The sequence below is a fragment of the Trachinotus anak genome, unplaced genomic scaffold (assembly GCF_046630095.1).
Source record: "Trachinotus anak isolate AG129_WGS33_773 ecotype Australia unplaced genomic scaffold, CSIRO_AGI_Tana_v1 ptg000028l, whole genome shotgun sequence".
Lineage (NCBI taxonomy): Eukaryota > Metazoa > Chordata > Actinopteri > Carangiformes > Carangidae > Trachinotus > Trachinotus anak.
In genome coordinates, this window is record NW_027273879.1 from 1,342,401 (window position 1) to 1,368,576 (window position 26,176).

Here is a 26,176-nt window from a genome sequence, read left to right on the forward strand (position 1 = left end):
GCAAATATGGCCACAATCTCCTTCCTCAGTCACAGTGTTGAATAAAGGCCAGAAGTGTTTTTGCAGAACATTATGAGGTCACAGTGAAGTTCACCTTTTTTTCATAAAACCTCCGGTCCTGGTTGTCGCCAGCGATGAGGCAAAAAGAGGAAAAGAAAAGAAAAGAAAAGAAAAGAAAAGAAAAGAAAAGAAAAAATAAAGAAAAAATAAAGAATAAAACACACAAACAGCCTGAAATTGAAGAAATGTTACACACATTTAATCTGGAAATTATGAGGTTTCACATATGGACAGAATAACAGATGTGATCTTCATCTGATGATGTCGCCACAAACCGAGCAAACACACACACACACGCACACACACAGCATATATATTACACACACTGACCGACACCTCTGGTTCACAGGAAGCAGCGGACGTCAGGGAGGACTGACAATAAAATCAACTGCATTAAAAATGGCTGCGTATCACAGCCTGTCAGGTCTGTCGATATGAGCCTGTATGTGTATTTAAATGTGTGTATCGACAGTCACAGCTGCAACATAAAACACTTCTCACACAACGATTAAGATGGAAGGAAACAAATTTCATCTGTTGAACACAACACAGATACAGCATCGATATACATGAATATATTGCATAAAGTTCTCTTTTGTCAAGTATTACTACAGTTGTGTTTCTACCGAGGGTAGGAGAAATGGCTTTTTAGGTATAATCATCATCTGCAAGATCATCCAACAAAACCCAAACCCAAGAGGTTTGATTTACCTCACACACTCACAGAGGAATGTTTCCAAACAGGGTGACACACACACACACACACACAGTAAAGGGCATGTATACATGTACAACACCTGTACTCTGACACAGGACGAAATACTGTACATCTCACTGTGTGTTTGAGACATGCAGGCTGAGCTGGTCTACCCTGTGTGCTGCATCAGCTCCTTCCTTCTGCTCTTTTCTACAACAGGAACCTAACGACCCGTGACGTAACTCGCAGGAGTCAGATACTCATGAGGGAGGGAATACAAATGCAATTTTTTTTTAAAGGTGAGTTCCACCAGTTTTTAGTGGCGATTCAGAGCAGAAACAGCCTGGTATTAAAACAGCACAGACAACTGCGCCGGTGGGAGCAGAACCAGACAGTCCTGTTGGAGTAAAAGATTTAAAAAGTTGTATAAAGCCTGCGGTGTGTCCAGAGGAAGCTGTGTGAAGTCTGACTACACGTTTTAAAGGTAAAAAAATCTGCAGGTGTGGAGTGAGAAAGATGTGATCTTACCAGACGTCAGCAGCCTGCTCCTGCTTCTAGAATAACTCTCCCTACTCCACTGTTTTCTGTCCCACAACTGCACTCGCCTGCCAAACAGATAAAACTGCATTACAGCATATTTCCTGGTGTCTCCTCATCAGAAACGTAGTGTATCATAAAGTGTGCACAGTGGAAACACAAGGCGGGACCTGTGGCTTCACAGCCTCACTGGTTCTTAAAAGTTACGGGTTGTTAAGTTCCTGTTGTTCCAGTATTAGAGATTTGACCTAAAAGCGAAACGAGGAGGTGCGACATGACTCACTTTGAAGATAAACATCAAAGTTAAAAGGTTTTAAAATCTTCTGATAAATATGCTCTTCACATATAATTCTACAAGTTCCACAGAAATCACAGACAAACACCTGTGATCTTGATGTGATTCTACAGTAAACACTACAGCATCATTACCTTTGATTCTCTAAACACCTTTACATTTCTAAACACTACTATTGGATTAAATGCTGATTGCTTCCTGCATTGATGTTTGTTCTACTTGACAACACTGGTTTGTCTTCTACTAAATCAAAACTACTGAAATTTTATTTATCAGTTGATTAAACTGCACATTGTTTTAATCTCTGTTTAAAGTGACAATAGACAACTTTCTTGTTTTAACGCATCAATATGAAATAAATGTTGACAGCACAGAATAATAACACCATCTGTGTTTAGATTGGCTTCCTATTAGCTTCAAATTTATTATGCAACTCTGTTTGCCACTGGTATGAAATCTCGATTTAAAGGAAGTTCATCTTCCACTGTGCAACCAGAACAGGAAGAGGATGGTTTTGTTTTCCCTGTGAGGTTCTGGTTGCCTTATCCAGGTGGAGGAGGTGAAGAGGGAGAATGGTAGACACTGAACCTTGGATTGGTTCAAATGGGACTGACTGTATGGACTATATGGTCCATACAGTCAGTCCGACTATGGAGAGAGCTCCAGGACTTGAGAAGTTCAAACCCGACATTAAACCTGCCTACATCACAGTACAACAGGATATTTTACTTTATTCTGTTTCGCCTTTATCACAACACTGAGATCTGGGTTTTAGTAGCCAGGCTGCTAGCAGTAGCCATGTTGCTAACTCTACCGCTAGCAGCCAGAAACCAAACCCTCCTCCCGGTGGTGACCTTTCTAAAATGAGCAGTGGAGAAACAAACTATATTCTTCACCAACATTAACACTACATGGAAACGCTAGAGGGAAAAAGTTGTCTATTGCCACCTGATCATAGGCAGGTGACGTTAATGAAATACTATAAAGTGCATAAAAGTGAAGAACAGCATCGTAACAAAATGATAACAATGATATATAACAGCTGCTTTGACAAACACTATAAATATGGCTCCTGTTATGGCCGTCTTCCTCTAGTGTGACAGTTTAGTTCATGTTTGCTGATTAACAAATAACAGCATCAAGAAGAAAATACTTAAAGGGTGATTCAAATACCTCTTTTGGTTAAAGTCATACATCGTCCTTCAATCTCAAGTCAAACAAAGAACTACTTTAAAACTCAGGTGTACATTATAAAATCTGACAACTTACAGTAAAATTGGAGAATACTGATCAAAGTGCCACATTATTGTCTGTCTCACAAGGAGCAGAATGATATACAGATCAGTCCATAAAGGTGCATCCATCACCGTATTAAAACCGTCTAAAAGGAGGTTTGCATTGCTTGTGTAGAGTCGTGTGTGTTGGACGTACAGTGGCGGTCTGGTGGAGGATCCTCAGTAAGGGATTTGGTTCTGGTAATACTGCAGCATGTCGTACGTTTTGCTCCTGCAGAAAACAAGTCGGTGAAAATCTTTAGGTCTGTGTTATGTTGTGTTATAGCTCATAAGTGTGGGAGTGTTTTGCATGAAGTTAATGTCATGTGGGATTAACAGATCAGCTGCGTCTCCCTCTCACCTGCTACTGAGGAAACAGCTTTGGATGACTTTGATGATGAACGCTGCTGCTTCTTTCTCACTCATTTGTGGGTTAAACCGGCCCCTGATTAAAAAACAAAAAATACACATTAATATTTAAAGATGATTTTCTGGCAGCTGTAAATACAACACTGACATTGAAAAGTCTTTTTTTGTGGTGAAGATTTTAGCAAACACTCATTTTTTTACACCTGCAGCAGAGAACAAGACGAAGCAACATTATCATTTATTCTGAGTCTTGTTTCCGGCTCTTTAGCTGCCAAATGCTCCACAATGTTCACCTGCTGGTCGCTAACTTTTGTCGGTCTGTTTGGTGCTTGGCAGGAAGTGCACAGAGACAACATATGAATATTAAAAAAACATTTTATTTCCCACAAATAAAAGAAGATTTGAGAGTAGACCTGTGATACCCGGTACCAATTACTGAAGTTTAAGCAAAGAGAACAAGTGCACAATGATAAAATCTGAAAAGACTGACACCAAAGGTTACACACACAGAGACAAGACCCCATTGGCTGAATGGTAAAGGTGCCAACTACTGCATATCCCTTCTCCCTCTCTGACACTATCAGGTGCACTATCCTCCTGCTGGACTTACTTGAGGAGTTTAATGGTTTGTCCTCTGAAGCATGGTAATCCAGTGTCCAGCATGAGGGTCACTAGAGAAACCACTGCATCCATGTAGGGTCTGTGTGTGCAGAGGAGAAACAAATGTCAACAAAAATGAGTGATGACGAAGTTAGACAGAGGGAAAAAAAAACACTACTATATCTACTAAACTCAACATCTTCCAACTCTTTAATCCACAAACAGAAATCTTCAAACAAATTTCTATAAAACCTGCTACCAACCTTTATTTTTCTGGTTTCTTACCGTACAGCCAGGTATCCTCTGACACACATCTCCATGAACCATTTGAAAGGAGTGGCCTCCATCTTCCCTCCCATGATCATCACCATCTCATCTGTCAGCTTGATGTCCGGCTCCCAGCCCAGGTTCCCGCCAGGAGAACTCTCAAACATGAAGCCGAAGTCTGTAGAAAACACGGGAGGCACATAAACACAAAGCAATCACCACTGCACAGGGAGGATAAGTTCATCCAGTGACTGAATATGAGTGTATACACCACAGTGTACCTATGTGGATGAGGTGGCCCTTGCTGTCCAGCATGATGTTGCCGTTGTGTCTGTCTTTGATCTGCAGCAGGAACAGCAGAAGGCTGTAGGCGGCCATGCTGCGGATGAAGTTATACCGAGCCTGCAGAGAGGAGAAGCGGACGTGATCGACTGAAACACTGCTCCTGTTTGAGGTTTTACACTGTATGTGCCTGTGCATTGTAATGGACAACAAATTCACCCTCAACAGTAACACCAACAACCAAGTTTCATGGCAACACTGTTTTATAGATCTTTGATTGAAAAAGTCCTTCTCTCCATGTCAGAGCAGAAAAATATAGTGGTAAATGGCTGTAGCATTTACGCAGCACTGAAATCCATCCTTGCAGTAATCTCAGACAGTGTCGGGTTGATGGTGGACCCTCACTGTGAAATCTGAGAAACAATCATGAATAAAAGGGCAATACCCAAAGGTTAAAATCTCTGCACCTTCTGGAAGGCGAGGGTGGATTCGTCGCCGTACTGGTTACGGAAGTAATCGTACATCCCGAAGTCCGTCTGTCTGCCCAGCTGGTCTCGGGACTTACAGTCCGGGATGCACTCAATCACGCCACACTGAAGAGAAGAGGATCAGTTCATCAAAACAACAATTTAATTTTTACAGCCTCATTGTCAAAGTTTTACTAGGATGACTGTGGAGATACAAGGATTTGACAACATGGAGTAAATACACAAACCACATTTTAAACATGTTCCCAGTTTAACCCTCTGTACTTCAGAGGCATTTTGGGTATTTTTTGCACCTTCAGAGTTTGGAATTTGGACGGAGTAATGTGATATAAATCTTACCCCTGGTGCAGTAGCCACCACTCTGTACGGGAAGACAAACAGATCCAGCCCCACCAGCTGGAAGATATTCTTAAAGAGCCCGATGATCTGCAGAGCGAGCATATCCTAGAGAGAGGAGAGAAACACAGGGGGGTCAGAGTTCCCTCTCCCTGGCATGTCCCAGAAAATATAAAGTACAGGAAAGTTGAGGTACCTGTCTGCAGTCATCCCCCACTTTAAAGATGGCCGCCTGCCAGCAAACCCTGCGTGATCCGTCTGGATTCTCCTCTCCGTCTTCCAGAGAGTCTGAGGGGCAGCGGAGACCCTCCCTCTCCAGTTCACTCACCCCACAGCGCTTCACCTTAAACTTGGCCAGATAGGGCGCCTTGGCAGCACTGAGACAGGAAACACACTCCAGTGAGGCAGAGGACACAGGGCAGAGTAGATACAAGCCGCCCCCCCCTCCCTCTTTATCAGCAAAAACCCAACATGAAGCATGAGGTCAAATCCGTCATTACCTCTGCATGGGTGTTCCAGATTTGTAGTCAATATCCAGCACAATAGCTTCAGGGTTACTTGGCAGGTAACAGCCTGGAGGAACAGACAAGAGTCAACAAGAACATTTTTTGTTTCATAACAGCAAATGTTCACATGTTCAAACTTCAACACCTCATGTTTTCACAGGAGAACACAGTAAGACAGAGAGAAGGAAAAATACAAACACAGTACAGACACACAAAGCTTTGTGAATGTTACAACACAAACACAACCATACTCCCATATCATCTCCGTCTGTGAAGGGAAAATATCTTTTATATCAGAGAAGTAGTTGGCAAATGAAATACAAGTTTATTATTATTATTCAAGTCATTTGAGCAACTGACAGAACTGATAAAGGATCTCTGGAAGTATTTACAGCTAAAGAGCAGCGTGGAGTCTCCGTCTGTTGGGAATAAATGTATCAAACTACTGAGGTTTACTGAAGCTCAGCAACAGGTTTTATTGTAGCAGCCAGACTCATTTTATATAACTGGAAAACAGCCGGAGTCCATGATGTCCAAAGCACAAATCCTTGATGTTTGTCTGACAAACATGATGCAACATCTTAGAGATGGTTTGGTTCGTTAACACAATATATCGGACCATTGTGGTATCATTGTTGTGTTTTTCCATTTTTAAATAGACTTGTATTAAATACAAGTTTGCATTTTTGAGTGTTGTGTAATATTAAAATGTTAAACTGATGAAATGAAATGTTTTCTCCGCAGCTCAGTTACAGTTTGCTTCTCTAAATCTTCTGTCCGGACCTGCTGTGGAACACGGTGTTACCTGGCTGGACTTTGATATCCGACAGAGCTTTGAGACAGGCTCTTTTTCTCTCCTCTCCCTTTGGAACCGGCCTGAAAACAAATAAAAACACATCAGGGGTTTAGATCACAGTCAAACGCCTCCTTCAGATGCTAATGATCTGTAAAGTGAACGTACTTGATGAGGGCGGACACGTTGGTGATCTTGTTGAAGAAGTCAAACTCTCTCTGGTAGAAGTCTTTGGCTGGACCCGACAGAGAGCCTGTGATCTCCTCCACCATCTGCTCCAACAGCTCCCCGATGTCAGCTACACACACACATTAATGAGGCGCGAATAAGTCTGATTACATCGACTTAATATGATTTAATTAGACCTGATAAGACTTTTCCCATCAGGCAGAATAATCTAATTACACATTAATAAGGAAAGATATCAGAGAATAACCAGAGATGCATTGAAAGGAAAAAAAAATGACAGATCAGTGATTAATGAACTGAATGAATGAATGAATGAATAATTCATGCATCAATCTGGAGCCTTACATTTCAATAACAACAAACATAATGACTGTCAAATGAGTCACCTGCAAATGCAACAAACTGTGAGAGACAGGGTTTGTACTATAACACTCATTAAATGAATGAACGCACTGAGAATAACTGAGGAGATTTAATACAAGTGGTTCTATTAAGGGTTAAAGTTTCCCCATCATTAAAAAAAAAAACAAAAAAACCAAAACATCCTGAGTTTACATATTTCACTCTTCTCACCATTAACAATGTTCGATTCTGGACACAGAACTGAGTCAACTGTTTAAATCCTATAATGATGTAATTTTTCATTATTTTTTTGATTATCTGTCAATATTTGAAATAAAAAAACTAAAACCGAACTAACTTTGAGGTGGAAAATATACAACACCATTTATTTTGGGTATAATGATCTTTACACCACTGCATACAGCCTTTTTGTTGTGTTGTTTTGGGAGCTTGTATATTCATTTAGTGTAATTCTGTTCAATACCACTCTGCATTCAGATTTAGGGATACAGACATTAGCTACATGTTGAATCACCTGTGTTGTAGTTTTTATTGTAGGTTTGAACTTTGACCACATTTTACAACTGTGTAAAACCTTTTTTGCAACACAGTGGCACTGGAAGTTCCCAGTATTCAGCCACAGCTGCATCATTACACCAGGTGCTCAGTTCACCCTGATGTCTCGTCTCCACTCACGATCTTTGTGGTGTCCCTCCTCGTCCATGAAAATGTTGGTCTTCATGTTCCAGATGAACTGGTGGGCGAGAAGCTGAGACTTCTGCGCCGCCCACAGGATGTACTCTCTCACGTAACCCATCTGAGCGGGACACATAGTCAGAGCCATTACTACTAATGCTCTTTACTTTGGCAAGTCTGCTTCATACAAATGATATCTATTCCATTAAAGCAGTTTGCTGTAAGAGCAAAATACTGTTGATCTTGCAGCTTATTACAAATTACAGTGTGTAATTTTCTTTCACCTCTGAAGCTCTTAATGTTTACCTTATCATAACGGAGAGCCTGTACAATCTGAGGAATGTAGAACAAGATGGCGTCCTGAGGAGAGAAAACAGACTCATTCAATAGAAAGTTTCTGCATCACAAAGGAAAAACAAATGAGCTGAGCCAAGAAACAAACGTCCACAGGTCTGTGACTTACTGGAGGGAAGGAGCGCAGCACCTTCACCCCATACTGAGCAGTGAGAGGATGAGGAGGGTACATGCTGCTGAAGTAGGACAGCCCAGTGGGCGGGTCTGCCGGGGCCCAACACAGGATGTGGCTCAGCTCAGGGGAGTCGGCATCGATAGTGTGCCATGTCACCAGGAACTGGTGACATAAAGAAAACTTTATTTATTCACAGGTTTCCAACATTTAACAGCTGAGCCTCACTAGACTCAGTGATCTTACCTTGACGGCCTCAGGTACATCACTGACTGCTCCGGGGTCCAGTCTCACCAGCCTGGTCACCTCAGCTACTATGGCGTCGTTCTTAAACCTGAATTTAAAAACAAACAAGTAAATGTGAGACGAGAAGGGGAGTCAATTTTTTTTTTGTCAGTGGGGATTATTTATGCCCTTGAAGTTTATCTTAAAGGCCCCATGTTGTATAAAGGTAGTTTTTCCATGTGTTTGTGATTATAAAGCAGGTCTAGGTTCTAGGTATCAAAGCCTCAGTCCACAGAGAAATGCACACAGCCTGTATTCAGAAGCTGAGCCTTAAAACCAGCCGTCAGGACTTCTGGAACTTTGTGATGTCACAACAAAGCAGTCACCACCCTCCTCCATGCCGCAAGCCCCGCCCACCTGGACCCACCATCCAACCTTGCAGGATTTGGTTTCTCTGAGTGTTTATCCAATCTATTACAGAAACACAGAGAGACTGAAAACCTTGTTGGTAGCTGCATCGCCAGGTACGGTGCAATGCTCCAGGCCAGGTTGACGTTGTCCTTCCACTGTTTCTCGGTGAGACTGATGTACTTGGACCTCCAGTTGGCGATGCTGGTCTCCACCGACTGCTCTGTGGCGATAGCCAGCTCCTGAGTGGAGAGCGGGTTGTACCACGTCGTCAGCCGTTCGATCTCGCTGGCCTGGAAAGACGGGGCAACACAGAGAGAAAGAGGAGAAAGGCCGATGATGAACAGGCATCGTGAGCGGGAGTCAGAACCAGGAAATGAGAGTCTCAGCACTCACCAGTAAGGCCAGCAACAGAGTCCTGCGTTTCATGTAGTATTTGTGAAGCTGCGTCCCTCTATTGCTCTTCTTGGACGTACCTGGGTGGAGAGGAGGAGCAGAAAGTTAAAACCACTCTGCCAGTATGAGTCAGTATACGTTCTTGTCTGCAGTTGTGTTGAAGTTGGAATTGAATTCACAGACCCGGTGCTGCTCCAATGTGAACTCTGTATCTATCAAAGCTATTTTAGAAGCTGAATTGAGTGAACTTGGGCTGCAAGACAAGTGTCCAGCATGGATTTCACACCAACCAGTGGTGATGGCAGAAAATTTGAGCATTCAGCATAGAAATAACTTTTGATTCATGAAATTAACATCAACTTTAAGATGTTTTCAGAGATATGAAGCCAGGCTGTGAGCTGCCGTCCATCATCATCCAGTTTTATCTTAACAGCTCTTACCAGTGGCACTGATGTCTCATCATTTTAATATGTAAGCAATAATAACTTAAGATAAACACAGATCTCAGAGTTGAAATATAATTTCTGTTGCTGCCAAATTAATTTGTCTAAAGCTAAAGTTGAGGCAATATTTGATCATTTGTTCCATAGTTAATAATCAAATATTGATAATAGCAGCTTTAAGTTTGAGTTTAAGTTTGAAAAAGCTGCAGACTGAGTGTTTGTGAAGTTTGTATTTCCAGGTTCAACATTTCAAATTCAACTTTAACGTGTATGGAGAAGTGATCTGTGTATTGTTACTGTTCACGTGCTGAGTGTAAGCGGTACCTGATTTCTTGGATGTGGTGGACATGCCACTGGACAGTGGGTAGGTGTTGATCCATCCCTGGCTGCTCTGCTGGGAGCGGGAGCTTGAGTCCATGTTGCTCCTGAGGTCGGCAGCGTTCATAACTGACAGACTGTTCAAGGACGGGTCCTGATTATCTGTTCACATACAAATACATTCAGTACACACAGACTCTCTCTCTGATGATGATGATGATGATGCTTTAGTCTCTATCATACATTTCACCTTGTAAAACATGTCTCAAAATAAAATCTGCATTTTATTAAGTAAATAAGTAAATAAGTTTCTTACACACATAACATTATTCTGAATCAATATTATGATTTGTAAACAGTGACAAACATCAATAGTATGATTGATGATGAAGGAGCTTCTGAAGAGCGAGATGAGCTGGTTCAGTTAGTCCTCTGTTGTTGTGATGGTCATGCATTTGCAGGGAAATCCAGTGGCATTTAAATGTGGGTAGAAGTTGCCTTGAACCACTGATACTGGGTCAGATATTATCTTAATCATATTAATGCGCGTGGCAGGGGGTGGGCAGCAAGGAGTCGATTAATCTGATCCAGGATCTGCGGTTAGAGGACTCGTCTACCTGAAGCGGTTCGATGTGTATGAGAATGAGACCATGTCTTTTCTCTGGGACGTCGGGAATGAGGAGGAGAGGATTTTCTGGGTTGGAAGAAAAAACATTTTTCACTCTGTAGTTTCTTCTTTTGATACCAAACTGATCAGTGGAGGAGAGGGGCAGACAGGTGGGCTGACATGATGAATTATCATGCATCTTAACGCAGCTGACAAATTTGAGCTTTTCCTCACAGCTGCGAAATGTTAAAAGGTAAAAACAGACTGATTGTGGTAGAAAAAGGAGTAAAACACTTGAAAAACAGAAGAAAGAGGAAGAGATAAGAAAAAAAGTGAGTGACAGAGAGATGAAAGTAGAGGAAAAAAAATTTAAGGTCCATAAAAACAGATAGATACCAGGATCTATCAGCAGCGCAGTGAGGATAAAAAGCGTCAGATTTGTCAGGCGTAAAAGCATGCCCCTGCTGCAGTGCAGTCCGAGCTCCACCGCTTTAGGCTTACTTAAGATAGATATCGGAGAAGTGCTGGACACGATAAGCGATCCAAATATCCCGGCAGAGAGCGTGCTCGGGGCCGGAGTAGTACCAAGCTCACCAGGTGGGACCAAGTGGCACGCTGCCAGGTACTTCTTGTCAGACAGGATGCTGGCGTAGAAACGGATGATGATGCTGATGTCTTCGCGGAGACGCTTGTCGCCCTGGGTGGGAAACTTTGGAGACACACTGCAGGGACAGACAATGGAGAGTTAGACCATCAGTAGAGTTCGATGGCATTTCTTTTTAATTGTGTTGCTGTTTGTTTTGTATTATGCGTTTTCAGTGTTTTTTCTAAGTATTTGTGTAGTTCAGATACGCATCTGTGTGAGACAATAAAGGTTTGAACTGAAAAGATTCATATTGTCTTCTTATGATCTAAGATTCTTCTATTTCAGATTTAGTTCATTTAGTCTAAGAAACAGGTATAGCAGATATATCCAGTGAACAAACACATGGTTTTGTTTTTTCTAAATTGTGTGTCTGCATAAGTGGACGTGTTCACACGTTTGTGGACGTGTTTGTCATTACAGTCCTAAACTTTGGTCTGCACACAGGCTTTGGTCTGGACTCTTCAGATATGGTCAGATGACTAAAGTTATGTCTTGCAGAAACTATGAACTGTGTCTTTATGCTTCAGTTTTTCTGAAAAATTCGTAATAATTTTTCTCTATGAAGATATTCGCACATCCAAATGTCTTCGTTCGTTGGAAAGTTTGTTGTTCGTTGGAAAGTTTCACTTCAGTCTTGAAAAGAAGAATATCCTGTAGTATACATATTTATATACGGTATGTATTTATATGTAGAAATACTCCTGACAAAGGTCTGGAGAGACCGAAACGTTAGGATGATCAATAACTTGTGATGCTGAGTGAGAGCAATGTGCAGGATGTTTCTCCTTTCCAAAAATTTGTAATCACAAATTTGTAGATACGTGGTTTTCACTGGACAGCAACAACATTTACCAATGAAGGAATCTGACTAATGCAAAGCAAAAAATGTGTTTACTGGTAATTCTGGTGACCATTTTATACTTTGTGAAGTAAAAACAGGCGACGTTCGTTTAAATGTGAGGGTTTTCTGCTGTGTTTTCAATCTGTTGTTTTGATGTCACCTGGGAAAAAAAGGAAGTATGAAGACATCACCCTCTGCTATGGGAAACTGAGATAGTTTTCAGTATTTTCTGACTAAAACGTTTATCACCTCACTGGAATAATAGTAGATGAATGAATGACTGCATGTTTCAGCCGTAGGTTTAAGTTTGTGCACAGTAACGTGTTTAAGTACCTGAAGTAATCAAAGGCTGTGGAATAAATCTTCTCTCTGAGCACGTTTCTCACAGTCGCATTGGTGACGACGTCGGAGTGGAGCAGAGCCAGACCCAGAGTCAGCAGCCTGAGGAAGGAGGAATACGCTCACATACCCTCAAAATTATACACACAGTGATTTTACTTTTTTTTTTTTTTAAATGCAGCTACTTGTGACGATCCCTAAAAGAGTAAAATGACATCAAATGACACCAAGAGATTAAGAACTGGAATCATGAGATTTTCTTTAAACTCTGTGCACCTGAAACGAGGTCCGATAGCAGCTACGTGGCGGTTGAGGCTGCTCTTAGCCCCGCCCACGTTGAGAGACAGCGAACGCTGGAGTAAACTGCAAAAGATCTCCACTTGATCTTCGCTGGAATACTTGGCTATCTCAAACCTCTGGACTAGAAACTGGAGACAAGGAGGAGGGAGACAAAAGTCAGTGAAAGTGGAGAAGACTGATGGAGACGTAATAACAGGCTGAGCAGCGTAACATCTGTCTGACCTCGATCCATATGTGATGAGGGGTAACATCTGGAGGGCAGGGGATGGGCTGACTTTCCTCTGATGCAGCCAGAGGATCAGCCTCCACCTGAGCGTCTGAGAACAACCCCATCTTCAGCTCCACGGTCATCTGCCACGCTCCCGCCATCTCCCGCATGAACTAGGCCGCCAGAGAGGAGACGGACGGCAGGTTCACAAATCACAACACTGATGCACTGATGAAAAATCATAAAAAGACGTCTACGTACCGGCACTTCCACTCCGACACGTGCTGCCAGCAACCACTCCCAGCAAGCGATAGCTGTTTCCATGCCATGCTCTGTAAACATCTTGAGAGGAGACCAGCAGAGGTGGTGCAGGAGCTGAGGGTCACAGTCTAGAGACCAATCAGAAAACGAGCTTGTTAATTCAGAGCATGTTCAAAACATAATCAAATGTCCCCACAGCGAAGACAACCGCAGAGAAACAGTCAAACCTTTGGTGCTGATGAGCAAAGCAGCCAGTTTGAACATGGCCTCAGTGAAGGCCTCAGGCTGTGCAGAGTCCAGAGCTTCTCCCATCTGTTTGATCATCAGCCGGCTCAGATCGGACTGTCCTCGGACCGCCTGGGCGAAGTGGATCATTCCTGACACCTGCAGACACAAGACAAAAGACGTGATCGTTTTCAATTTTACAGGCCTGTAGAAGCTCATTTAGACGACTACAGATTCTGTACTTCTGTACTTTGTTGCTTCTAACTTTCACTGTGATCCTAAATGTAGCTGATCACACAGTTGTTGTGCGTTTGTTTACTTTGTCAAACAACATCACGATGAAGTAATGATTTAGTCACAACAGCTGCTCAGGTTATCAGGTTCTCTTATACTGCACTTAAGCTACAGAAGTTATAAAATTAGATCATTTATACATTTTAAAGGCATCATAAAGAAAGTGGCCAATGAGACATGCAGCTGTTTTTCTCAAATTGCTGTCAAATTGTAAATATGATATTTTATGTTTCATGCTCTATTTTAATACGTGGTGTGTTTGTACGGCTGTTGTCTTGGCCAGGTCTCTCTTTTAAAATGTATCGTTATTTTATTTTTTTATTATTTATCCCAATGGGACTTCCTGGTAAAATAAAGAAAAATAGAATAATATAAACCAGCCATGGTACTACATAGAAAACGATGTAAATGAGAACAACTGAGCTGTGAATTCTGCTTTATCACGGCACAACACAGGTGATCACAGAGAGCGACTGATCCAGTCAACATCAGCCACAGTAGCTGCTATGATCAGGGGGTTTTACCTCTCCAGCGTATCTGTTCCTGAGGTTGAGGGAGGCCATGAAGTTGGAGTAGTCCTTCTTCACACAGGCTGGCCTCTCAGTCAGCTGAGTGGACTGGAGGTGAAAGGGAAGAAGTAAAATGAAGCATTAATAATACAATAATAATAATAATAATGATAAACCGTGTAGAAAGAATGTTAAATGTCTGAAACATAGAATAGTAGCTTCTCCATTACATTTATGAATTCTGGCAAATAACTCCCTCATCACTGATCTTATCCCCTGAACCTCTGACCACATCTCAGATTTCCACAATTTCGACAACATAAATACATGAAACAAAAAGACATCTCAGTCTGATTATCAGGCTGTAGTATTGTGGTTCTGCTGCTGTATTAATAAGCTAGAGTATAAAAACTCAGTGTGTGACCCACCCCCAGAGTTGTGCTCTGTCTGTTGTAACCAGCGAAGTGCAGGATGCTCTCTGTGGCCATGGCCAGGCCTGTGTGCTGGGAGAGCCCCGGCACCCAGATCTGGTGTTTGTTCAGATACTCCTGAAAAACACAAACATAAAGTACAGAGGTTTAAATGCAGACTTCATGTGCTCTACATGTGAAGGTTTGATGTGAAATGTTACCTGTAGGTGGGACTTGGTGACAGATGGAGCCCACTTCATCGCCTCCTTCAGGATCTCCCCACAGCGAGCAGCAAAATCCTTCACTATGCTCTGCAATTAAAGACACAATTTTATAAAACAGCTGCATGTCTTACGTGAGTGTAAAACAGGCACTTTCATCACGTTTGTGGCGTTTAGTTCACACTCTGATGATGGTTCTGTGTAAAACAACATTACCTCTCTGGCTTCATATGTGTCTGGGACAGTGATTCTGTACGGCGTGTCTGGGATGTCGTAATAAGGTTGATCTTTGTGAATGTCCTGCAACGCAGCACAAGCCTCACTGTTAATGTCATGATATGAACATCAGTTATCACAAGTATAGAGACAGGCTGAAAGAAAGATGTTACAGTAATCTGACAATTCCCAACCTTTTCCACCTCACAGCCCACCTGAGAATCTCAACATCCAAGTGATGCCTCCTCAGAAGACCTTTAATTTTAATGATAACGATCAAACATTCAGGACTGGACTGAAAACAGGGGAAGCTCAGTTTTCCTTTTCAGTTTGACAGAGGTGAGATCACTTGTCAATTCATCCTCTGTCTCTTGTCTGTCTTTCCTAATTCTTCCTGTTGTTAACCAGCTATTTATCCATTTTGACTCCAGTTTTTAGCACAGAATGAGACTGAGATAGGAAACAGATATATGATGTGTTCCAGCAGCTACAACATAAAAGTTCCTATCATTAATCCAAGAAAAAAAAAACAATGAATGGAGATTTTAAAGATCATTTTGTTTTAGAACATAAAAAATATATATAATCTAAAAATATATATTAATTAATTATTATTGTTATTATTTTAGATCTTTTCAGATCTAGTTGGGAACCAGTGCAGTGATGAATAGTGTGAATGGTGATTTCTTACAGCGCTGAGCGAGAGGGACAGCGTCTGCAGGATGTCCAACATGGTCTTCAGCACGCGGCCGCTCCACAACAAGTGGGGGAAACTGAGCAGAGAGACAAGACTGTGTTGACTTCACTGGGAATGAACCTGCGTTTTAAAGAGTTTATTAAAGGCTGAGTGTGGAGTTAATGAGCGTGTGTCTCGATGCACGCTCACGTTTCTGCCAGGCCTGACAAATATTTGTCAGCCACTCTGCGGATCCTCTTGTGGATGTGGTTGAAGTTGACCAGGAGGAACTGAGCATGGCGTTCCAGCTCCTCCTCATGGGCTTTGGTTTTTGGCTGAAAATGTGACATTATATTAAGATACATGGTGTAATTAAAAAGCATCAGAAATCTGCTCTAAATGGGATAGATGAGTTCTTCTTCTTACTTTTTCAGCCATCATCTGCAGGAAGACCTCAAACACCTTGTCACTGACAGCGATCACACACTGCATCATGCCTGGAAGGAATTTATTTAACATTAATCCAACAGCACATGTCTTTTAGAAAAGCTCCACATCTTTACTTCTCTTCTGCTCACCAGATTTATCTTTCTGTATCGCTCTGTCTTCAAAGTATCGAAACATGACCTGAAAGCGATCCGAGTCCAGAGAGCGCAGCATCCTAACAACAACAGAGCAGAATAAAGGTTAGAATCAGCGAACGCAGTCGAGCACATGAGGCGATGTGTTCATCATGTTAGTTTACCTCATGTACTCCAGTCGGTAAACAGACAGCAAATACGTGGACATGGCAAAGTCCAGTTTGTTGATGAGAGCAGCCACTTCAGGAGGAGGATCCAGCAGGTTGATGATGGTGCTGCGCAGATCATTCAGCTCCGCCTGAAGTTCAACAATCAACCATGAACTAGTGTCAGAAGATGTTATCGTCTGTGTGCGTTTGTACACACAGGTGGGTGTGTTCTCATACCGGGGTGACAGTGTCGTTCTTCAGTGCAGAGTTGTACTGCAGCTCTGAGCGTAAAGGTTCTCCACTGGGAAACGTCAGCAGCGGCGATTTGGTCGCAATCTCACAGACTCCTTCGTACCACTCCTCCGGCCACAGACCTGAGGATTTCAACAGGGACACATCGTGACGTATGACCAAGTCTGACACATTTCGCTTTTCTTTTTTTTATTTTTTATTATTGTGCAACATAAAGTGAGAAACTGAGAAAACAAAAACACACAGGATATTGTGACCACAGAACATTACAGACAGTGTGTGTGAGTGTATGTGTGTGTGTGTGTGTGGTAGAATAGTGGGAGTTAACTGTGTCCTAATAATAGTAATTACAATAATAATGATAGCCGTTATAGGTATTAAAGTAATGATAACCTAGACATTACAATAATTATAAAAATGACAGCAATTATATAATAATGATAAATGTAACACTACTACTACTACTACTGCTACTACTACTACTACTACTAATAATAATAAATATAATAATAATAATAATAATAATAATAATAATAATAATAATAATAACAACAATAACAATAATAAGGAGATAGCAACAGAATATAATGCCATGCATATATTCAGGCAATGGACAATAATAGTGGAAATCATGGTGGTTAGTATTATATTTGTTTAGTAGGGATGGAGGTGAAGAGGGGCCGCACTAGAACAACTCGGGTGGCCCAGCAAGAGTCTATCCCTTCCCTCACGTTTGACTTTTCAAATTCATGGGGATGCAGTGGGAAATGTGGTGTAAACAGAAATGAACAGAATATCAGTGAGAGAGCTCTTCCTACCTGAACCCTCCACTGCAAATCCCATGACAACAGAGTAGAGCCAGAAGTCCCTGAAGAGCTTCTGCAGACGTGGCTTCGCTTCCTTAATTGGTGGCAACCTCTTTGTCAGCTAACAGCAGGAGAGGAAAAAGAAAAGAGCTCAGTAGTTATCAAGCTACAGCAGATACAACCACAACTAGCTTTAAAAAGAAGCTACTTGCAAGGCACCATCATGTGATGAGCTCAAATTGACCTTTTTGCACATCTCAATTTGTATTTCTTCTATTTGCCTTCACAATACATTAGTTAGTCAGAGACATGCTGACTAACTAATGCAGGTAAAGAAGCCACAGTGATGCAAACTGAAAATGTGGTAAAGATCCAAACCACTTACTACTGCGATAACTGGAATTAGGACACCGAGGTTTCCAGCACTGCTCGATGCCTGGAGACACAGAAGAGAGAAGCAGAACTTAATCAGACCTCTAACGACACGTTCAGACCTTCAGTCAAACCACTCAGGTTGTATTTAATGTTTTCTAAATGTAGAATCTTTACACCTTAAAAATATGTTCCCAAAATTCTTCAGTAAATTCTCCCTGACTGTCGCCACAGGAAGAGGTGAGCTCTCACAAGTCCATGTAAGATCAGAGTGTGTTGATCCTTTATTTAGTGATTTGGCGACTGAATGGGTCTTAACAAGTGTGTGTGTGTGTGTGTGTGTGTGTGTGTGTGTGCCATACCTTCAGAGCTGGGCCTTTGTCTGAGGCTCTCTCACTGGCTCTCTTCCCCTCTAAGCCCAGCTGCACAAAAAGCTCCAGCAGGTTGACCAGCAGCTCGTCGACCATCTGCTCGGCCTGAACGTTCGCTGCTATGTTACCCAGAGCGTTTATCACAGCCAGGGAGCAGTGTCTGTACAGAGAGGAGGGAACGTTCAGGACAAACTGGGAATGATGCTCGTCTGTTTCTCATGTAGTCAACAATTCAACAAAAAGGTGGTAGTCACCTGTATCCATGGTCCTTGTAGTCTTTGGTAGAGTAGACCATGGAACTGGCCTTGACGCTGATCTGCTGGAACAGATTCCACACCTCCTGGTAGATGTATTGCTGAGGCGCAAGAAAAAAGAAAAAAAGTGAGACATTTTGTTAAACTGGGGATTCAATGATCTGTAACTCACAAAGTTTTAATAAACAATAGAACAGTTACATTGCCTGTGATGACCATGCAGCCAAGCTGGTCTATGATGAGGACGTCGAGCTGGGAGGGAGGCTGACAGAACTTCTGCTGCAGGATCTGGAGGATGGGCTCCATTACTCTGGGGGTGTCCCGCAAGGCCACAGCAATGTGGCCCAAAGCCCTGATGGTGTGGTCAGGGATCAGGTGGGCATCCCTGGAGGGAGAGAGGGGAAAGTGTAAATACCCTTTCAAATGAAGACTTTTCATTCTCATCAAAGTCAGTGGAACAGGAAGTTTGACTCACTTGTCATTCTCCTGATAGATGTAGAGACGGTTGGACAGACTGGCGAGAAAAGCTTCCACAATGACATTATCCATGGTGAGTCCTGCTTTCAGGCACCTGAGGACAGAAGGAGAGGTTGGAGAGTAAAGGCTGTGTTCATAATACTATATCTGTGTGTGTGTGTGTGTGTGTGTGTGTGTGTGTGTGTGTGTGTGTGTGTGTGTGTGTGTGTGTGTGTTGTGTTCACCTGCAGATGTTGTCTATGGAGATATCCCGCAGCTGCTCGTACATGGAGGGCTGGCTCTTCTTGCTGGAGTTGGTGCTGAGGGTTGACTGGGAGTGTTCGTTCGTCACGTGGATCTTTATGTCACCACCACCTTGGAAAGTGAATACTCAGTAAGAAAACACTGATCTGGAATAAAAAGACACTGGTACTGAGTGATGGAGCTGAGGGTTGTGTTGTTACCTGGAGTGCACTGACTGTGGTATTTGTACAGCTTCACCAGAACAGGAGAGGGCACCACCAAGAAGTCTCTCAGTGACATGGTGACAGAATGAGCCACCACAGGGAAGCGCTCACACAAACGACCCAGACCCTGAACACAAACATACACTTTGATACTCTTTGCTAGTTTCAGACTGACACTGTTGTCACTTTCCCGTCCAGCGACCACGTTGTTTAAATAGCAAATACACTGGCGCCCATCAGAGCGTCCATGGGCGTGTTGGTCTTTGTTGGTTCATTGTAATCTTGAGCGACCAACAAAAGCCTGGTCTGAAGTCAGTGCTCAGGGTTTCACTAATACTTTAAGGATGCATCATCAGGAGGGTAATATACGCCTACATAGGCGGGCACACAACATGCATACAGTCTGACACCGTGTTTCCCGCTCATCACTGAGGCTAAATTTGTCCCACCACAGTTTCATAATGAACCAAAGATTTATTTACAACATAAAAGATGCCAAATGTTCAGCTCATGTTATTTTATTTCTTCATTTAGATCCCAATTGGCTTCAACACAGTGATTGTTAGTCTTCCTGGGGTCCAGACACAAAAACAACAAACAATTATTATAATCCCACTAGTTTCTCAGTCCTTCTTTGCCCCTCAGGACACACAGAGCTGCTGAGTGTGTGTCAGGACTGGGCTCAGTCACAATATGTGATCAACCGACCACAAACAGAGTCTAACTCTGTGAAACACTGTACCATTATAATAACAATCTGCCAAGGTGTAACCACACCTGGCTTTTAAAGGGAATGGGAGATGGCACTCTGATTGGTTTAATGTATTTTACACCCAAAACACTCCCATGAATACTCAAGAGATTAAGTACAGAGATTAAGTGCCTGGAGCAGCAACCGTTTTTTACTGCAACTTACTATGGACACACCCTGAGTGCATCTGCACCACACGCTTCAGACTGTGCACTTTGGATCATTAAAACACAGCCTTTAGTCTTGTTTCTGCATCTCACAGGTAATAAATCACTATGACAGATTGGCAGAGAAAATTCTGGCTCATTAAACAAATGACAAATCTTCAGCTGAACCTCATTAACAGAAACACAAAGTAAACAGCATAACTGCTCTTCATCTGTGTTGTCAGTTTCCAGCTCAGCGGTTCTTAAAAGGGAAGACAGAAGGTGGATAAAACACCTGCAGTCAAGTGTTACCTGTAAGCAGCAAATGAGGAGGGGCATGTGAGCGATGATGACTTTGCTGGACGTCTTGGACTGCAGCTTCTCCGACAGTTTAGTGCAAAGGTTCTCGGCTCCTGGTGAAAACGTGAAGAGAGAAAACGGAGAAACTTTGCAGAGATGACTCCTCACACAGATTACTTCCTGTCTGAATGACCCACAGTCTCACCCTGCTCCTCAGTCACAGCCCACACCATGAGGTCCACACAGGCTGCGTTGGCCTGGCAGCGCAGTTTGAGAGGGCTCAGCTCACTCTGGAGATACTCCACGTCGTGCAGGATCCTCTGCAGCTCTGACTGGCTGCTGCTGAACTGCTCCAGCACAAAGTCGTGCACCTCCTTCACGTAGTCTGTCTGCAGGTCTGGAGGCCACAGAAGATACATCATTATTTCTTTATTGGCTTTAAAGATGGAAGGAAGATGGAGGAACTGGATTCTTTACCTTTCAAATTGTAAAGGGTGTCTCTCAGCATTTTAAAGATGGCTACATACAGAGGATCACTGAAGGTTTTGTAGTAGAGATGAAGACAAGGATTCAACTGTCGATGAAGCAACAGAAATGTTCCAATGAACCAGTTGTGTTAAAAAAAAAAAAGAGTAAACAAACATCTGCGGTGATTTAAGAGCAATACCTCGATAAGTTCAGCCAGGGCGTCATCAAGTGATTTTAAAAACAACTCAGACACAAACTGTTCAACCTATTCAAGAGAAAGAGGCAGATGAATTTTCATTTTTATTCACACTAACTACATGTAGGTGGTGTAGTTCTCCTATTAACGTATTTATTCTGCTGCTGACCATGTGGAGGAGCTGTCTGAGCATATCCAGAGGGACGTGAAACTCTCCAGAGCTGCTTCCAGTGAAAAGAGGTGAGACAGAGAAGCTGGAGCTGATGGTGGAGAAGTAGTAGTCAGGGTCCACTGCGCTGCCGTCGGGGAGGTATGAGCCTGAGGAGGGAACAAGTTGTTAATGTTTCCTGTAAAGGCCAACAGGCTCAGCTGCTTCTGTTAAGACACTTACCTTCAAAGTACTGAGCAGAGGGATCAGCAGGTGAGCTGGGGGTCAGGCCGGCTCTCTCTGGACTGGCCTTCAAACAAAGGAAAGAAGTGACAACATGTGGTTCTGCTTCCTCAGTTTCACCACAGGTCATTAGGTTTGTCATGTCACCTGTTTAACTATTAATACCTGTTGAGACACACTGGACACTGAGGAGCCTTTACGTCTCAGAGTGTCTGACTGACACACTGTGAGCAAAGAGCTTGGCAGGATAGAGCGGAAGTCGTTGAAGGACCTCCGGCGGGAGGCGTCACTGTCGCTGTCACCTGAAGGCAGCACAGGAGCAACCGGTCGAGGGAACAGCTTGGACAGTAAAGGCTCGTCAGTGTTGCTGTATCGGCCAAATGCACGGGCAACGCCGAGCAGGGTGGGCACAGTGTACCTGCACAGGTATTCTGCAAGGAAAAATAGACAAAGTAGGAAATATCAACACCCACAACAGCAAGGAAACATAGAGAGGAAGCTTCAGTGTTTGTTATGTTGCTACCTTTATCGTGAGCCTCTGGATCCTTGCAGATATCTTGCAGCACCTGCATAATGTCCATGACCGCCTCCAGAATCTGACAGAGACGTTACATCATCACATAAACATTCACATGTCGCCACCCACATCAGCAAGAGAAGTACAGGTGGACAGCAGTCTCTCCAGGAAATAAAGAGTCACACAAACATCTATCAGATCCTCAGATACCTGATCAATGTTATCCATCAGTCATCTGTCTGACCTGTAATCCATTACCAGGAAATGTTGTTTCAACAACGTGTGATAGGAAAAGACAGATCCTGTCCACCTCAAAGTCTTTAACATCACAAAGTGAAAAACATATCAAAAAGTAAAAATATTCTTACACCTATAACCCAAGAGAGGAAAGCAGGGATACAGATCATACGTAGTTGATTAACATGTCAGACATAATTAGACTCCTCTGGGCTTAACGTCAGTCTGTGCAGCTGTTAACTCTTTAAATTCTCATGTCCCAATTGTTACAAAAAGTTAAGTCTCACTAAATACCTACAATACACGTCCAGTTCTCTGATTGTATCTGTGATGTATTTACTTAGTGCCTCTGGGCTCATAAAAATTATCATCAACCACAAAGCATTTATTCTGTTAATAGAATAAACCATTAAACAAAAAAGGAACAGTGTCTATAAAACCTAATGTGGTCACACATCTGAGCCTTGATCATGACTGATTCAGCGCAGGTCTGGCTCATCTCAAACGAGCCTGACATCTAACTTGATCACATGGTGATGTGAACACACACCTGTCCTCGTAAGGTCTCATCTCGCTGAGCAACATCTGAGAGCAGTGTTACAAGACTGAAGCTGAAGTTCTCTGCAACGGGAAGAGCTTCTGCAAGACAGGAAGTTCATCTAATGTCATCAAACTGAACCATCAGTGATATTAGAGCACAATGCCACAGCTGACAATTATACAGATAATAGGATCTACAGTATTTAATATTGTTACAACCACAACAACAGTATCACGGGTGTATCTTTACCTCTACATTTGCGTTCTGAGATTTCTTCAATCCACTGAACTTTAGGAAGCCCTTTAAGCAACCCAAGAAGGTAGGGGACGATAGCTTCTTTGTGCTGCAACACAAGTATCGGGTAAGCACTGTGATATCAGCATCAGCAACAAAAGTACCATAAAGCGAAAGGTGAGTAGGTTAAATGTTCACCTGCAGGTTTGACTCTACCAGGAAAATGCCCAGTGCAATGACAGCGTCTCTCCTCCTCTCGTCCAGCTGGAAGACTCCTCTGAAATCCACAGGGCACATGCATTGTAGCTTCTGGACCTGTGGGGGGACAGCACATGGTTCACAACTCAGATGTGCTGAAAGCTTTATCTTTAATGACTCTCCACTTCAGTGAGCGATTTGGAAGTACAGACTCTACCTGCCCACGGGGATTTAACGGACTCATCATTCATGTCTACTTCCATTAGAAATAATGATTCTGTCGGCCTAAATGGGCTTCAGGAATCGAGCCAGAATCCTGCCTCTGGCATTAATTAGCCTATTGCTGAAGGGCCAGACGTGAGCTCAGAGAGGGATTAACAACCATTTAAAAACAGAGAGTGAGACCACAGTTCCCACATGTTTATCTGTTACTCTTTTAAACTGATAATAAACGACAAGGGGCCATGACGTGAATTTTGTGAAGTGTTTTGGTCACATCTGCCATGGAAAGGTATTAACACTGAATTTCAAATGAAGATGTCAACACTGTTATAGTTATCAGTGCCAAAATAGTAATAAAATGTAAAAAAAAAAAAAAAGATTTTCAGCAAGTTTTATGCCAAAGCTCGACCTAGACACAACCTAAGCTTCTTACTAAGCCAGAAAAACCTTGTTTATGGAAATACAAAAAGTTGGAGATGAACCAAAAGGATACTTCCATCACACACCACGACTGTTTTCAGCCAATACAATACAACAATACGTTCAAAGGCTGCTCTGAAATCCACTGAGGAAGTTTAGTGTACAAACAATGAGGCCTGAGTGTAAAGGTGTAAGGACTCAAAACTACAATCAGCTGGGACTTTGAAGATGACTCTCACAACTCCTGAGAAATTACAACAAGTATTTTTCTCTATTCTCTTACAATTTATAGAAAAAACAGTTAATCAGGAAAATAATGAGCAGAGTAATCGATGAAATCATCATTAGTTGAAGTCCCATATAGATCAAAGAAATTCTAACTACACATCTTAAAGTGTTCTCATAACAAGCAAATTTCAAAAGACCTTCAGTCGACAGAGAAAAGCAGGAAGAAACGTGAATTAACTAAACTGGTCACAAATCTTACTGGTTCCACAAACTGTCATTTACACATTAATACACTGTTCTAACTGCTCATTGTATTATTGCTACCACAGCACTTTCATCATAGAACAAACTTCCTGTTTAACATTTCCCCATTTTTAATCTCAGTGGCTGCCTTTTCTGGTCAGTTCAACTTCTGCCTGCTCTTCAGAGGTGTTTTAGAAAATCAAGCTTCCCTCATTTCTCTAAATTATGATAGTAATACAGATTTTATCCTTCCCCTCGTCATGGCCAGATTAACCTGCTTGCAGCTCCTGTAGTTCCCTTCAAACACAGTGCACAAAGCACTTAGGAAAATGCACCAGTGTGAGTGATATAAACAATAACTAATAAAGCTGACAGAACTAGATTTTGGCACAGTTCTACAAACTTACATAATAATGCAGGACACAGTTGTGCTTTAGTGGTGCAAATATCAAAGCAAATTTGCAAGTATTAATATTACAAAAAAGCAATTAATAGAGTGATTGTGGCATTTATGAGGCCCTTAGCCGTAGGCTGCAACAGTCCCAAACTCAAAACTATTTAATTTAGAAATTCAACAATTACTTGATTAATCAATTAATGGATCAATAGAAAACTATTTTGATAACTGATTAACTGGTTAATTATCTCTTTGAAGCAAAAATGCAAAACAAATGCCAAATCTGCTGCTTTTATTTTCCTTTGTGATAATTAACTGAATGTCTGTGGATTTTTAACAAGGGGCTTCAGGGAACTGTGACAAGTAATTTTGCACGTCACTGTTTAGTTGCAGCCCTAATTTCCTAATTAATAGATTATCAAATGATTTATGATCTATTTTCTGCTGATCAACTAATGGACTCTATAATGTAATGGTGAATGACACAGGACTGTAGCACCTCTCTCCATCATAATAGAGAATAACCAGCATAAATATCTGAGTTATCCTGCTTGTGTTACTATGAAAACACACAGACAACAAAGTTTGTATTAGTCACTGTTTCCTGTCCCATCCCGTCTGAATGACAGCCAAAGAGTTAATGAGAGAAACACATTCATTTTAAATGGAAAATCTAGAAATATGGGACATAACGTTGCAGCTTTTCTTCCTTTCAAGTCTTTACCGTCAGCCTACGGGAAGATTAACCAGAGTTTAAAAACAGCTAACATTAGCCGACGTTAGCAAAGCTTCGAAGTCAGATACAGAACACTGTTGGGTCGAGTTCGCGGTTAAATCACAAAACGACAACATAATTCACACAATGACAGGACGAACGACATGTTTGCTGTGTTTTCAAAGGCAAAACACAGACCACACAGACAGAAAAGCGAAGTTACAGACGGGCCTCGGTGTCTCAGACTCTTTAACAGGTATTAGCTCTTTACAGTCGCTAGCTGTCGCCGCGTTAACGGTAACGTTACCTTGTCTATCGGTGCCTGCCGGTGAGCCGCCAGCGACCGGGCCAGAGACAAGACGGTGTTGAAGTAAAACCCTCTGTTTCCTCCTCCATTGAGAGACATGTTTTAAGATGCCCTAATACTGCTGCACAAACATAGACATCTCTCATTCGTCCTGAGGAGGAGTCCAGTCCGCACTGACAACTACGGCAAGCGGGGAGTCCCAACAGCGCGAAGCAAG

The 26,176-nt window shown here is 42.3% G+C and overlaps 1 protein-coding gene across 6 annotated transcripts; it reads right to left on the reverse strand.

Moving 5' to 3' along the window:
* Nucleotides 1-237: 237 nt before the first annotated feature.
* Nucleotides 238-26,169, reverse strand: pi4kaa (phosphatidylinositol 4-kinase, catalytic, alpha a). 6 transcript variants are annotated; one of them, XR_011686299.1, is made up of 56 exons: nucleotides 25,960-26,165; nucleotides 23,428-23,544; nucleotides 23,245-23,338; nucleotides 23,005-23,093; nucleotides 22,224-22,296; nucleotides 21,866-22,131; nucleotides 21,701-21,767; nucleotides 21,479-21,627; nucleotides 21,313-21,378; nucleotides 21,123-21,219; nucleotides 20,851-21,042; nucleotides 20,658-20,758; nucleotides 19,446-19,575; nucleotides 19,227-19,356; nucleotides 19,001-19,096; nucleotides 18,727-18,910; nucleotides 18,526-18,626; nucleotides 18,263-18,431; nucleotides 17,914-17,964; nucleotides 17,541-17,649; nucleotides 16,708-16,844; nucleotides 16,486-16,619; nucleotides 16,319-16,401; nucleotides 16,167-16,237; nucleotides 15,951-16,075; nucleotides 15,756-15,837; nucleotides 15,065-15,148; nucleotides 14,849-14,938; nucleotides 14,646-14,765; nucleotides 14,233-14,325; nucleotides 13,417-13,573; nucleotides 13,190-13,317; nucleotides 12,943-13,101; nucleotides 12,697-12,848; nucleotides 12,415-12,522; nucleotides 11,096-11,316; nucleotides 9,994-10,149; nucleotides 9,227-9,306; nucleotides 8,924-9,123; nucleotides 8,444-8,531; nucleotides 8,195-8,362; nucleotides 8,038-8,091; nucleotides 7,732-7,852; nucleotides 6,673-6,802; nucleotides 6,517-6,587; nucleotides 5,706-5,778; nucleotides 5,402-5,582; nucleotides 5,209-5,313; nucleotides 4,849-4,974; nucleotides 4,381-4,501; nucleotides 4,118-4,277; nucleotides 3,843-3,932; nucleotides 3,225-3,308; nucleotides 3,021-3,095; nucleotides 1,286-1,362; nucleotides 238-1,154 (listed from the first exon to the last, which is right to left on the reverse strand). XR_011686299.1 is itself a non-coding variant. In XM_071465920.1 (55 exons), the coding sequence occupies exons 1-54, from the start codon at nucleotides 26,056-26,058 to the stop codon at nucleotides 3,044-3,046; spliced, it is 6,384 nt and encodes a 2,127-aa protein (XP_071322021.1). In that variant the 5' UTR covers nucleotides 26,059-26,165; the 3' UTR covers nucleotides 238-1,362; nucleotides 3,021-3,043. The 6 variants fall into 6 exon arrangements, 4 of the variants coding, with proteins under 4 accessions (XP_071322021.1, XP_071322020.1, XP_071322022.1 ...); XR_011686298.1 differs by having other exon boundaries at nucleotides 1,286-3,095; XM_071465920.1 differs by having other exon boundaries at nucleotides 238-1,362.
* Between the last annotated feature and the right edge of the window lie 7 nt (nucleotides 26,170-26,176).